Genomic DNA, 13,295 nt, shown 5'->3' with positions numbered 1-13,295 from the left:
ACCGAGTCCTTGGCAGCAAATATCCTTCAGGGGAAGAATCTGCCAGCCTAACCCAGCACGTAAGTGATTGCAAAGCCACAGCAACATGGTTGACTTTTAATTGCTTCCTAAATTGAAAGTTTAATGAATAGATTTGGATAACAAAAGATGGCCTTGTCGGTGGCACCTACATCACATTAAAGAATATAAAACGTTAGTGCAATTGCATTTTTAAAAAGTTTAAAATGAGGAGGGTGAAAAAAATGAGCCGACCTGCACAGTTGAGAGCTATGGGTGGAATATTGCGGAATATTGCGTTGGGGGAATGGGTGTGGTGGAATCTTGCGTTGGGGGACCAGGCCACCCGTGGACGCTATGGGTGAGTGGTAGAATATTGAGTTGGGGGAACGGATTGAGTTGGGGACCAGGTCTCCCGTGTGACAGGGACCCAACGGGTCTATACATAACTAAAACCGGAGTAGGCAGAGGGAGGGAGGGTCGGTTTGCAGGGTGGCTGAGCAGTTTGCGCGGAGTTTGAGTAACACTCACACACAAGTCAACGGGATCTAAACAACAGCAAAAAATGAATGACCGGTGGAGGAAGGAACTGCAGATGCTGCTTTTTATGGAGGAAGGGAGTGACTGAGGGTAGGGGAAAGGAGAGGTGAGAGTGGGATTGGGGGAGGATAGAAGGGGAAAGATCCTGGGGAGGTGAGGGGGGGAGAGAGTGGGGGGGATTGAGGGAGAGGAGGGGGTAAGGAGGGAGGGGGGGAAGTGGGAGAGGGGAAAGTGGGAGGGGGGGAAAGTGGGAGAGTGGGGGAGATGAGGATTGAGAGTGGGGGAGATGAGGATTGAGAGTGGGAGAGAAGGGGGAATAGAGGGAGAGGAGGGGGAGAAATAGAGAGTGGGGGAGGTCAGGAGGGATAGTGTGGGGGTGATAGGGGGAGGTGAGGAGTGGGAGGGGGGGGATAGAGGGGGTAGGAGTTATGTAGGGAGGGAGGGAGTGACTGAGGGTAGGGGAAAGGAGAGGGAGAAATGAGGGAATGATTGGGGAGGGGAGGAGAAGGGAAAGAAGAGGGAGAAGTGAAGAGGGGGTGGGAGTGCTGGGGGATGAGGGAAAATGAGCCGCACCTGCGCAGTTGGGGGCTATGGGTGAGTGGTGGAATATTGCGTTGGGGGAACGGGTTGGTTGGGGGAACGGGTGAGTGGTGGAATATTGCGTTGGGGAGCAGACCCAACGTGTCTGCACATAGTCTAGCATATATTACTAAAACTCTCATCTTGTCTATGAGTGAACTTGTTTGTTTGCCAGTGTTTCATGATCTGAGCTACGCCAAACGGTACACGATAGCGCAACAAATTTTGCACCACCTTACTCACACTTGTCTTGTGGTGTGTTTTCATCGTTTCGTTCAGTTTGATGTTATATTTTATGTTTTATGGCAGATAGCAGCTATGATGTCACAATAGGATCTCATTTACATAAACTGCCCATCAACAGTGCTCCGCCCGACAATGACATCACAATGGGATCTTATTTACATAAACTGCCCATCAACAGTGTTCCACCCAGAGCAATGAGAGATTTGTTACATTGTTATAAGGAGAGGGAGGGAGGGGAGGAGGAGAAATGTTATTTAAACATGTGTTTAATGGGTGAGTAGGAGAGGTGAGGAGTGGGGAGCAGGGAGAAGGGAGAGGAGAGGGTGGGTGAAGAGGAGGGGGGGGGGCGTGTTGGGGGATGAGGGCAAATGAGCCGCGCCTGCGCAGTTGAGGGCTATGCATTGGGGTAACCGGGGAGTGGTGGAAATGGGTTGCGTTGGGGAAATGGATGAGTGGTGGAATATTGCATTGGGGGAACGGGTGAGTGGTGGAATATTGCGTTGGGGGAACGGGGCCCAACGGGTTCCACTTGGTCTAGTATATCCACATTAAAATGTCATTGTTCTATGTTAGCACATCTGACAATTAAATCCTCTCGACTCTTGGTAGAGATTATAATGAGTTTTGTTCAGCAAAATTAAAACATTTGTACATGCAAATCACTTATTTAAATGCAAGGGAATTTCAGTCTAATGACCACCTTCCCGGGAACGAAATGAAAACTAGCTAGATTAAAATTTTGACAAATAACTAATGCAGATAGCTATTTGTGACATTACCTGTGTATATTCGCCATAGTTGGGTGTATATGCAGTATAGCAGTCAAATGCGCACTGAGAGGCAGATGCCTGTAGCTGTTCCGATGTAGCTGCCCTGGAATAGCCGGGATTCAACATGGATTCCATAACTGCACTCTGCTGTTGTGCAAGAGTATGCTTATTAGCATTTCCAACTGAAAGGATTAAAAAGAGATTAAAATTGGTACAGAAGTTTATATCAACTACAAAAGTAAAATACTACAGGTAATAAAATATGAAATAAAACAAAGTGCTATATTAATATCAGCAATAACCTTTATATTAGGTCACTCGCTAAACTTTTTAAACTACATCAATCTCCACTGATGTCCACTACTTTGTATTGTTTTATCAAACTGGCCACATTGAGAAGACAGCAAATGCTGATGGTTGTGAATAACATTCCTTTGTAGTCTTCACATAAACTCTAGCCAGCTTCCTAGTCATTTTGAATCACGAGCAGCCACTTATTTCTGCCGCCATACTCTCAAGTTAATATTTCATTAACATAACACACACTTCCTCAGGTTACTCACCATGTAAATTCAGACCCGGCACTATATTTCCAAAGCTAAGATATGGATTGTGTGATGTTGTTACATCATTTGGTGGAACTCCAAGCAATGACGGTTGGTTGCCCACTGCAGCATTCTGCATAGAAAAAAGACCCTGATTTAACAATTTTCTTCCATTAATCAACCATTGCGGGGTACAGAATACACTGTTTCAATAATTGTTCTCTGGACTCTCAAAGAATAACCAAGGGCTGAACTGTGCTGGCTGTGACCAGTAATTTTGAAAAGGTCCTACAAAGAAGCATGTCCTGGAGTTGGAGTGCACACCTTGCTTATGATGAAAATCCCTATTCACACAAGTAGGGATTTGCAGATGAAGGCCAACTATTAAAAAGATTTAAACAAAACTTTAAACAGATTTAATTGATTTATTTATTTTTTTACAACTGTCTGCACTTTAATATTTTAAATGTATTTAGAATTTCAAATATGTCAGAGATCTTCTACAGATACACCGTAGGAGGTATTTTATCGGGATGCATCACAGCATGATTTGGGAACAGCTCCATCAAAGACTGCAAGAAATTGCGGAGAATTGTGGACGCAGCCCAGACCATCACACAAAGCAACCTCCTTTCCATTGACTCCATTCACCAGAATAAGAAGAACTAACGCACCCCAGCCACTCTGTCTGTCTTCTCTCCCATCGAGCAAAAGGTATAGAAGTGCGAAAAACATAGACCTCCAGATTCAGGAACAGTTTCTTCCCAGCTTTTAACAAACAACTGCATCATCCTACCAACTAGAGAGCAGTCCTGAGCTACTATCTACCTCATTGGAGACCCGGAGACCCTCAGACCATCTTTGATTGGACTTTACATTGCACTAAATGTTATTCACGTTATTCCCTTTGTCATGTGTCTCTACATGATAAAGGGAATAATATAAGTATGTATTGCCTTTCCGCTGACTATTTAGCATGCAACAAGCTTTTCACTGAACCTCGGTACAAGTAACAATAAACGCAACATAACATAATAGGCATTTAAAAACTGTTACAAAGGTCTAAAGTGAGACTCCACTCCCCCTACCCTAACTCCTATGAAAGGACGTCAAAGCTTTCCAGGATGAGATCTTAGCCCTAGAGCAGCCAGGGCTTAGTTATCTACGAGGCCTTAGTACGGCTCATCAGACAACTCCAAAATGGGAAGCCAACTCAGTTGGACCTACATCATATTCCAAAGCTTACAATGGTGTGGAGGAAGAAGTTTAGATACTTGGCCGAACAGAGCACAATTCAACCCAACAGATTTAAGGATTAATAAAACACATGTAATCAAAGATGGTCGTGACAAGATCCCAAACATATCTTGTGATCGTATCAATCATGTACCTTCCAATCAAAGTCAAACCCTTCACGCTTCATCCTTGCCTCAATGCACCAAGTTTTACTGGAGATTATTTCACCAATACCAGAAGTGCTTTGCACTTTGACCAAATGTTGATATTTGTGTTAGTAAAATGGAATCACCCATGATCATTCCAGCTCATCTCTTTCAGAATACTACTAACCATTTTGGGCTCATTAGCATCACTAACTGTTGCCTTTAAGAAAAAAGCATTATATTTTAATTTAAAAAATGGTTGAAAAGATACAAATATAGAAGTTGAGACATTATGATGTAGTTTTGGAAGACATTGGTGAGGCCACACTTGGACTATTATGTTCATTTTGGTCACACCGCTAACGGAAAAATGCCATTAAACTTGAAAGAACATAGAATATTTGCGGATGTTGCCAGGGCTCAAGGGTATAAGCTACAAGGAGGAGTTGGGATCTCAGGAGGTTGAGGGCTAATCTTATAAAAGTCTAAAATTAATGATGGGAATAGATAGGGGGAATGCACTTTTCCAAGAGCTGAGGAAATAGTATCTATTATGGTTATGGGTGAGGGGAAGGATTTATTAGGAACCAGATGGGCAACTTTTCCACACAGAGGGTGGAGGGTATATGGAATGAGCTGCCAGGGAAAGTAGTTGAGGAAGTGATAACAACATTTTATACGTTTGGATGGGTACATGGGTGGAAAGGTTTAGAGGGCTATGTACCATAAGCAGGAAAATGAGACTAGCTGAGATGGAGCATCTTGGTCGGCAAGGCAGAAAGCTTGTTTTTATTCTTGAGAGAACAATGCTTGCAATGATTGTATTTATTGTTCAGCCCTAAAATCCTCTTGTGGATTGGGAGTCAGGAGATCAGCCCAATACAAATAGCTGACAATACTTCCTGAAAGGTACTAATGATCAGATGGCTAAATATCGCCCAGCTTCATTATGTTATGGCAGTAGCTAAATGTTGCTGTTCCCTTCTGCTGATTGTATTTTAACGACCCAGCACAATACTTACTGTGCGATATTTAGCCTGGGATGTTAAAGTCAACCCATTTTCTATATTACTAAATCTCTGATCTTGACCGCTTTTGGCCGACTGTGCTGCGATTTCCGAGAGAACGCCGCAACCTACGGCCGTCATTTTTGGCCACCTCACTCAGAGCCCCCCTCCGCCGTATGAGTGCGGAAGATTTTTCCCGTCGATGAAAAATGAGAGATATTAACGTTTTTACAAAATTCCTCAGTCGCTCTGCTGCCCCCGCTGGTGGCAGGGGGAGGGACTATAAAACCAGGAAGCGTCGTGCCTCACAGTGTCTGCCAGACCCAGGAAGCGAGAGGGTCTGGCAGAGACTGAGCTGCGAATAACACTGAACGCACGTCTACTCCACGGTGATTCCCCTCGATGCGGCTGCAGCCCTTTTTAAAAAGTTTGTGTTCACAAAATGAATTTTGGTTGTCGGGTGTCTGCAGCCCAATTGTTTGCCTCGCCTTTTCTTTTAACAAGTTTGTGTTCACAAAATGAATTTTGGTTGTCGGGTGTCTGCAGCCCAATTGTTTGCCTCGCCTTTTTTTAACAAGTTTGTGTTCACAAAATGAATTTTGGTTGTCGGGTGTCTGCAGCCCAATTGTTTGCCTCGCCTTTTTTGACAAGTTTGTGCTCACAAAATGAATTTTGGTTGTCGGGTGTCTGCAGCCCAATTGTTTGCCTCGCCTTTTTTTAACAAGTTTGTGTTCACAAAATGAATTTTGGTTGTCGGGTGTCTGCAGCCCAATTGTTTGCCTCGCCTTTTTTGACAAGTTTGTGCTCACAAAATGAACTTTGGTTGTCGGGTGGCTGCAGCCCAATTGTTTGCCTTGGCTTGGCTTTTTTAAATCGTTGCAACAGTTGGATGCCTGCCCAAGCATCCATACGGCCCATAATGTCTATACTAGCCCTCTGGAAACCAGTACCTTCAGCCCGCAACACCCATACTAGTGCAACAGACAGCCCCCCCCCCCCCTCTGGCGAGCAGTATTGGTATTGGTGGACAGGTGGAATATTGCGTTGGTGACCAGCCCTCCCGTGTGATGCTAGGACCCAACGGGTCCCACTTAGTCTAGCCACTTATTAAATTTCAGCTATTCAAACATAACTAACAATAATTTGAGAACAGGCTTGTGATCAATGGTAAAGGAGATATGTCATAACACATTTTACAGAAACATTAATTACTGTATACCCTCAAGACTAACAAACTAAAGACTAAGTTTCCATAATCCTAATATAAAGCTTCAATATAGAATGGATGGAAAATTTAAATGAGAAGAGAAGATAGAAAGGGTGGGAAAGTATAACAAAATGCTTACCCAAAAAGTCCCATTCATAGAAGTTGGCCGAGTTTGCTGCTTTTGGTGGCAGGCCAATAAATTGCCCAGAGCAAAATTGGGACTGCCTTGAAGATGAGAGTGGCTAATAGGAGCAGAGAGTGGAAATGGCCCTAGGAGCAGATTTGGGTTTTCCAAGAGGGCTTTCTGCTCAGTCACATGTTGTCCCAAGAACTTGGAGCAAAATGGCAAAGTTCCCAATTGTGGCTGGGCTTTAGCAAATTCAGCACTAAATGCAGAAATTGGAATACCTGTGGAGAAACATCAATTTGTTGATTGTAAAATAATTTAATTATTTTCAAAATGCTTTTTAAAACAATTGTGAGCATTTTTAATACAAAATTCATTTGGAAGTACATTTCTTTTTGTGGGCAACAATACAATAAAAGCCAATAAATTTCATCTTCTGGCACTTCATTATATGCATATCGGTAACAACCCAAAAGGATGATTATTGAAAGGAATGTTACATTCATGCACAACGGGAAGTCGGAGGTTTGGTCGTTTTTTTGTTGTGAAGGAAGATGGTATCTCTCCAGTGTTGCCAATTAATAACTATCCAAAAAGCTTTCTTTTTATTGTACCTTTTGTTTTACAAACACAAAGTTAAATTTCCAACAATGGCACAATCTTTGCATTTGTTGGTTGCCTTAACAACTCTTGAATAAATTCACCACAGCACTCCGAGGAAGAGTGTGAAGATGAAAACCTTTTACACGTTTGAGATATGCAGTATCAAAAGCAGGCACCTCACAGCTGACAGGCAGAGAATCATAACAAAAAAAGCCATCAACTCATCATGTTCACATCAACTGGTGACAAGCACTGGAGAGATACCATCTTCCTTCACAAAAATTCTACCAAACCACTCATAGAATAAGTCAACCAACATTAAGGCCCAAATTATACTCAGTCAGCTTTGGTGGGCATCCTCAACACCATACGTCCGAAACAGTTGGACAGTGAAATAGCTTTGAGTATGTTCTTCAGCATCATTAAATGTGTTACATCGCCACAAATCAGTGATTTGCAGGTGCAGGAGCATTCAGCACGGCATGAGAACCTTAATTCCATTCATAGAATAGAATTCTATGGGGAATGGAATTCCCATCTCTGGGAAAACACAGAAATCCCGCATGAACAATGCAAAGACTACCCACCCTCTGCTTCAACTGTGGCAGGGTCTACAGGTCCCAAAATGGCCTCAACAATCACCTCGGGATTGGAAAAGGGATCGGTGCTGAGGTCCAAGTGCAAAACGTAGGAATTCGATATGCATACCATATAATATACACCTAATTACTGATGGGAAAGCTAGAGGGCAGTGACAGTGCTGGAGAACGATAAAGACGTTTGGATGATTAGTGACTCAACCCAGAGGAACTGCCCAAGGAACACTATTTCCACTGCTTGTGATATGCCAGTTTCAAGTCATCAAAACACATTCCACCCATTAAACAATCAAGATTATTCTAGAGTTCATAATTTATCAGGCAGCACAATGGCTGTCTTACAACTCCAGAGAACTGGGTTTGATCCTGACAGTGGGTGCTATCTGTATGGAGTTTGTATGTTCTCCCCGTGACATGCGTGGGCTTTTCTCCGTGTGCTCTGGTTTCCTCTCACACTCCAAAGACGTGCAGGCTTGTAGGGTAATTGGCATGTTAAAATTGTAAATTTCTCTTGTGTATATAGGATGTAGTGTGCGGGGATCGCCGGTTGGAGTGGACATGGTGGACACTGTATCTCCAAGCAAAACTAAGCTGTGCCACTCAAAAAAACGTAATTTACCCGTTGGTGGTTCAGCCAAAATCCCTTTCCCAGGATTAGTTGTCATAGTTGGTCCAATTCCCATTACTCCCTGAAGCAATATGGAGGGGTCTCCGAGTAAACTGGACTTCTGGAAATAAAAAGACAAAGAAAAACACAAATATCGTATTTAATACATTTGACATTTAAAGAAAATCTAATCCTTACAACTAAAGTATCAACAATAACTGAGCAATATTCTTGTGGCCATTCTTCCTGCACGATTTATGGTCTGATCCCCTACAAAGCTTTAGATTAAAATCAACCGTGAAATCCACCTTTGAAGAACCTACAGCAGATCAGAAATGCAAGGTTTTAGGTGGTTTTCCTTAGCTTAAGCTAATGGGTGCCACAAGGAACATTGCTGAGATCCAATAAGTTCATATTAAATATTTGGTTATGCAAACCAAGTACTATATTCATTATTATTTATGAGAAAGCTAAGGGGCAGCAACAGTTGTGGATAGAGAAGGGCGATTGTAGACCTAAAGAACAGACAAGTATATTAAATGAAGATGGTTAAGTTTCAAGCTCCTTGGTGTGAAATTTTGCTAACAATTTCACCTGGTCCAACCACAAACCTATGGCCAAGAATGCAACCAACACCTCTACTTCCTCGGAAAGCTAAAGAAATAGGGCCCGTCTCCAACTACTTATCACTTTCTAAGAATGTACCATGAAAAGCATCCTAGCATGCAGCTTAGCATGGAAACTGTTCTGCCAAGAACACACAAATAATGCAGAGAATTATGAATACAGCCTTGCCCATCACACAAACCAGCCTCTACACCCTATCCAACCCACCCATTGACTCAGTCAACACTTCTCACTACCTCGGGAAAGTGGCCAACATAATACCAATCATGGTCATTCTTTCTTCTCCCCTCTCATGTCAGATAGGCCAAACAGACGGTTAAGGATATGAAGTAGAGATGGTCGAGAACTTCAAGTCAGGCAGAAGATTCAAAAACTTAACCAGATTTAAGAACAGCTTCTTCCCCACTGTTATCAGTGTTTATTCAAAACTCTGATAACAGTGTGGAAGAAGCTCATTAAATAGGGATAAATTCCCATATTTTCCAACCTAACTTGCTGTGGCTCAATGCACTATTTTTTTTAATTTAAATCAGCACTCACTAGTTGTAACACAATATTCTGTAGTGTATTTTCTCTTTTGCACTACCTGATGTACTCACATATATGATGATTTCCCTGGTATAGCACACAAAACAAAACTTACCTATATCTTAGTACACCATCATAATAAACTAATACCAAAACTAATGATGAAATATAATGCAGAGAAAAGTGAAGCAATTATTTTGGTATAAACAATTGAAACCCAGCATGTTTTTTTTTTTTTTTTTTAAATGGTGAGTGTGAATGGAATTACCATTCAAATGGACTTGTACCTGGGTGTCCTGATACACAAATCATGGATAATCTGCTCATATGGCAAGTAATTTGGACAATGGCCTTCATTGCAGGTGGGCTTGAATCACAAATTTGAAACGAGAAAATAAAATTAAAAAAATTCACCCCGAGTGACTGGTTAGTATTCTCAACTGTGGCAGCTCAGTCGCAGAGTATATCAAAGACAGATTTTACTGGGGGATTTTAAGAATATGGAGTAGGTACATGAAAGTAGAGTCTAGATAAATAATCATCCATGGCCCTATCAAGTGATGAAGCAGGCATGAAGTATTATTTGTATATTCTTGCGTATATTTTAAATCCGTGCAACACCTTTATCACAATCTGGAGAGTAGTTTAGAGTAGATGGGAAATAGAACAGGAGGCATATTTAAGATGATCTATAGGAGATCCAACAAATTGACCCATCATGCCAAATAGTTTTATTAATTTATTTAATGGGTTTTCACCACATCTTAAAAATAAGATATCCAGAACACAAACTCTGCCTCATTTGTGCACCCAAACACAAAAATATTAAGGATAGAGAGTGCAATAGTGATCAGTTCAGCAGAACAAGTGCAGCCTGAAAAAGTGTCTGCTTGTGGATCTTGAGAAAGGTCAGAGCAGGCTGGAGACATCAGAAGATGGAGGATGTGGAGGAAAAATATCTCAAGAAAATAAGATCGGTGACAGTCCAGAAGACAACAATCTAGTGCTCATAAGTGGGATCACAATCCAGAGGGAGTTATAGGAACTGATGTTTGGCCTCTGTGAGATGGAAGCCTTTCACTAAAAACAGCAGTTATCAGCCTTTGACACCAGTATCAAGGTTTGTCTTTCATGAAATCATTGGAATGAGGGTAGGTTACCAAAGAGAATGAAGATATTGAGATAGACAAAATGTTGGAGAAACTCAGCGGGTGAGGCAGCATCTATGGAGAGAAGGAATAGGCGACATTTTGGTGGGAAGAAAGGAAATGGCGGAGACAGTAGGCTTGTGGGAGAGCTGGAGAGGGGAAGGAGGGAGAAAGCAAGGACTACCTGAAATTGGAGATGTCAATGATCATACCGCTGGGGTGTTGACTACCCAAGCGAAATACAAGGTGCTGTACCTCCAATTTGCACTGGGCCTCACTCTGGCCATGGAGGAGGCCCAGGAAATAAAGGTTGGATTCGGAATGAGAGGGGAAGTTGAAGTGATGAGCCACTGGGAGATCAGGTTGGTTACTGCAAACTGAGCGGAGGGGTTGGGCAAAGCGATCGCTAACACCTGCGCTTGGTCTCACCGAAGTAGAGAAGTTGACACCTGGAACAGCGGATGCAGTAGATGAGGTTGGAGGAGGTGCAGGTGAACCTCTACCTCACCTGGAAAGCCTGCTTGGGTCCTTGGATGAAGTCGAGGGGGGAGGTAAAGCGGCAAGTGTAGCATTTCCTGCGGTTGCAAGGGAAAGTACCAGGGGAGGGGGTGGTTTGGGTGGGAAGGGACAAATTGACCAGGGAGTTATGGACGGAACGGTCTCTGCAGAAAGGGGAGGAGATGGTAAGATGTGGCCAGTGGTGGGATCCCGTTGGAGGTGGCGAAAATGTCGGAGGATTATATGTTGTATGCGACGGCTGGTAGGGTGGAAGGTGAGGACAAGGGGGACTCTGTCCTTGTTACGAGTAGGGAGATGGGGAGTGAGAGCGGAGCTGTGAGATATAGAGGAGACGCTGGTGAGAGCCTCATCTATAATAGAAGAGGGGAACCCCCGAGCCCTAACGTAAAGTAAAGTAAAGTAGCCTTTATTGTCATTCAGACCTTGCGGTCTGAACGAAATGTTGTTGCCTTGCAGTCCTACATATAGTAAAAAATGGCAAAAACACACATAAAAAACACAAATTAACATCCACCACAGTGAGTTGAATACTCCTCACTGTGATGGAAGGCAAAAGTCTTAAGTTTTTGTCTCTTTCCTTCTTATTCTCCCTCTGCGCCGAGGCGATCCAGGCTTCCGATGTTGTGACCCCGCCGGGCGATGGTAAGTAATGTCAGTCCCGCGGCTGAATCCAAGCTCCACGAACGGGCCGGTTCAGCTCTGCGGCCCGGGGTGGCCGAAGCCGCGGCCCTCCAGTCCAGAGGACACAGCTGTTGTCGCGGGAGCTCCAGAGAACAGGTCACTAACCTGCGAGCTCCCGACGATGTCGTCCACCGGGCAGAATGAGGACATCTCCGATGCCCTGGTCTGGAACACCTCATTCTGGGTGCAGACGGAGGAATTGGGAGTAGGGGGGGGGGATAGAGTCCTTAAAGGAAGCAGGGTAGGAAGAAGTGTAGTCCAGATAGCCATGGGAGTCTGTAGTAGATGTTGGTAAGTAGTCTGTTATCTGCGATGGAGATGGTGAGGTCTAGAAACGATAGGGAGATGTCGGAAATGGTCCAGGTGAATTTGAGTGCCGGATGGAAGTAGTGGTGAAATGGATGAAGTCAATGAGTTCTGCATGGGTGCAGGAGGTAGCACCAATGCAGTCGTCAATGTAGCTGAGGTAGACTACCGGGGTAGGGCATGGTACGCTTCGAACAAGGATTGTTCCGCTTATCCTACAAAGAGGCAGGCATAGCTGGGGCCCATGCGTGTGCCCATAGCTACGCCTTGGATTTGGAGGAAATGGGAGGATATTGAGATGATCAGTGTTAGTTAACTCACTTTTCCTCTCACCATAGGCAATGCCTGATCTGCCACACATTTCCAACATTTTCCTTTTAGATTAAGCAACAGATCTGACCTGCATTTCAGTTTTAAATACTCCTTTATTTTCATGCTCCAATTGCCTTAATTTATTAATAAGGTATTTCTATAAACATTGGGCAACTCTCGTCTTACTCCTATACTTTAAACATTTCACCCACAACCTCTGCAACTTAAATGTATTATTCACTTTCCCAGTTCACCTCACTTTAAAGGGTTCTCAACCAAATACATGAGCTGTTTCTCTTTTCTCCAATGTTGCCCAACCTATTGATCATTCACCCAGCATTTACTATTTTCATTTCAGATTTGCAGCATTTAGAGTTTTTTGGGAAATTTGCACACAGCAATACAAATCTAGTTAAGGATTTGAGATTATCGACTCATCTCAATTACAACTTACATTGTTGATTGCTGGATTCTCTTTGTTCAAAAGCAGTTGTTGTTGTTGTGCCACTTGCATTCGCAGTAGATTCTGAAACAATCCATTTCCTAATGCAGCATTCTAATTCAGGGGAAGAAAAGTAAGTTGTTCAATAAAGCAGGTCAATCAACCACACAAATATTTTCAGCCCAAGGTAATTGGATCAAAAAATTAAGATTAAAATTAAGAATTATTTTCCACAGAGGACAGACTACAACTATTTTCACAGATAACCGGTGCACATTTCTAGGCTTCGCGGCTCCGGAAATACGCCTGCACTAGTTAAAAGCCACACAGTAAGACATCAGATTCCGTTCTTGAAACAAACTAGCTCCTTTTCATCAGTGAAGCCAGTATTAGTCCAAAAGAAGAGCCAATATTGCAATGTTCTATCCAGGCAAGAAATTCCAGTTTTGAAAAATGAACATTACACAGTTTTTGGAGGGCTGATTTGTGAAGAGAGTAGGCCATTGGGCTGATTTGGGAAAAT

At 43.0% G+C, this 13,295-nt stretch overlaps 1 protein-coding gene across 4 annotated transcripts in view; it reads right to left on the bottom strand.

Moving 5' to 3' along the window:
* The window catches only part of raver2 (ribonucleoprotein, PTB binding 2), a 57,782-nt gene that overhangs the window by 14,685 nt on the left and 29,802 nt on the right, over window positions 1-13,295 (bottom strand). For all 4 annotated transcript variants that reach the window (XM_033028296.1, XM_033028293.1, XM_033028294.1 and 1 more), the window contains exons 7-11: window positions 12,785-12,886; window positions 8,222-8,330; window positions 6,413-6,681; window positions 2,696-2,810; window positions 2,142-2,314 (exon numbers count right to left, since the gene is read on the bottom strand). In XM_033028296.1, the coding sequence (XP_032884187.1) occupies window positions 2,142-2,314; window positions 2,696-2,810; window positions 6,413-6,681; window positions 8,222-8,330; window positions 12,785-12,886 (768 nt within the window). The remainder of the gene's footprint in view (window positions 1-2,141; window positions 2,315-2,695; window positions 2,811-6,412; window positions 6,682-8,221; window positions 8,331-12,784; window positions 12,887-13,295) is intronic.

Source organism: Amblyraja radiata, chromosome 10 (genome assembly GCF_010909765.2).
Source record: "Amblyraja radiata isolate CabotCenter1 chromosome 10, sAmbRad1.1.pri, whole genome shotgun sequence".
In the NCBI taxonomy this organism is placed as follows: Eukaryota; Metazoa; Chordata; class Chondrichthyes; order Rajiformes; family Rajidae; genus Amblyraja; species Amblyraja radiata.
The sequence above is the reverse complement of the archived record's forward strand: the minus strand, read 5'-3'. Positions and strand labels throughout refer to the sequence as shown.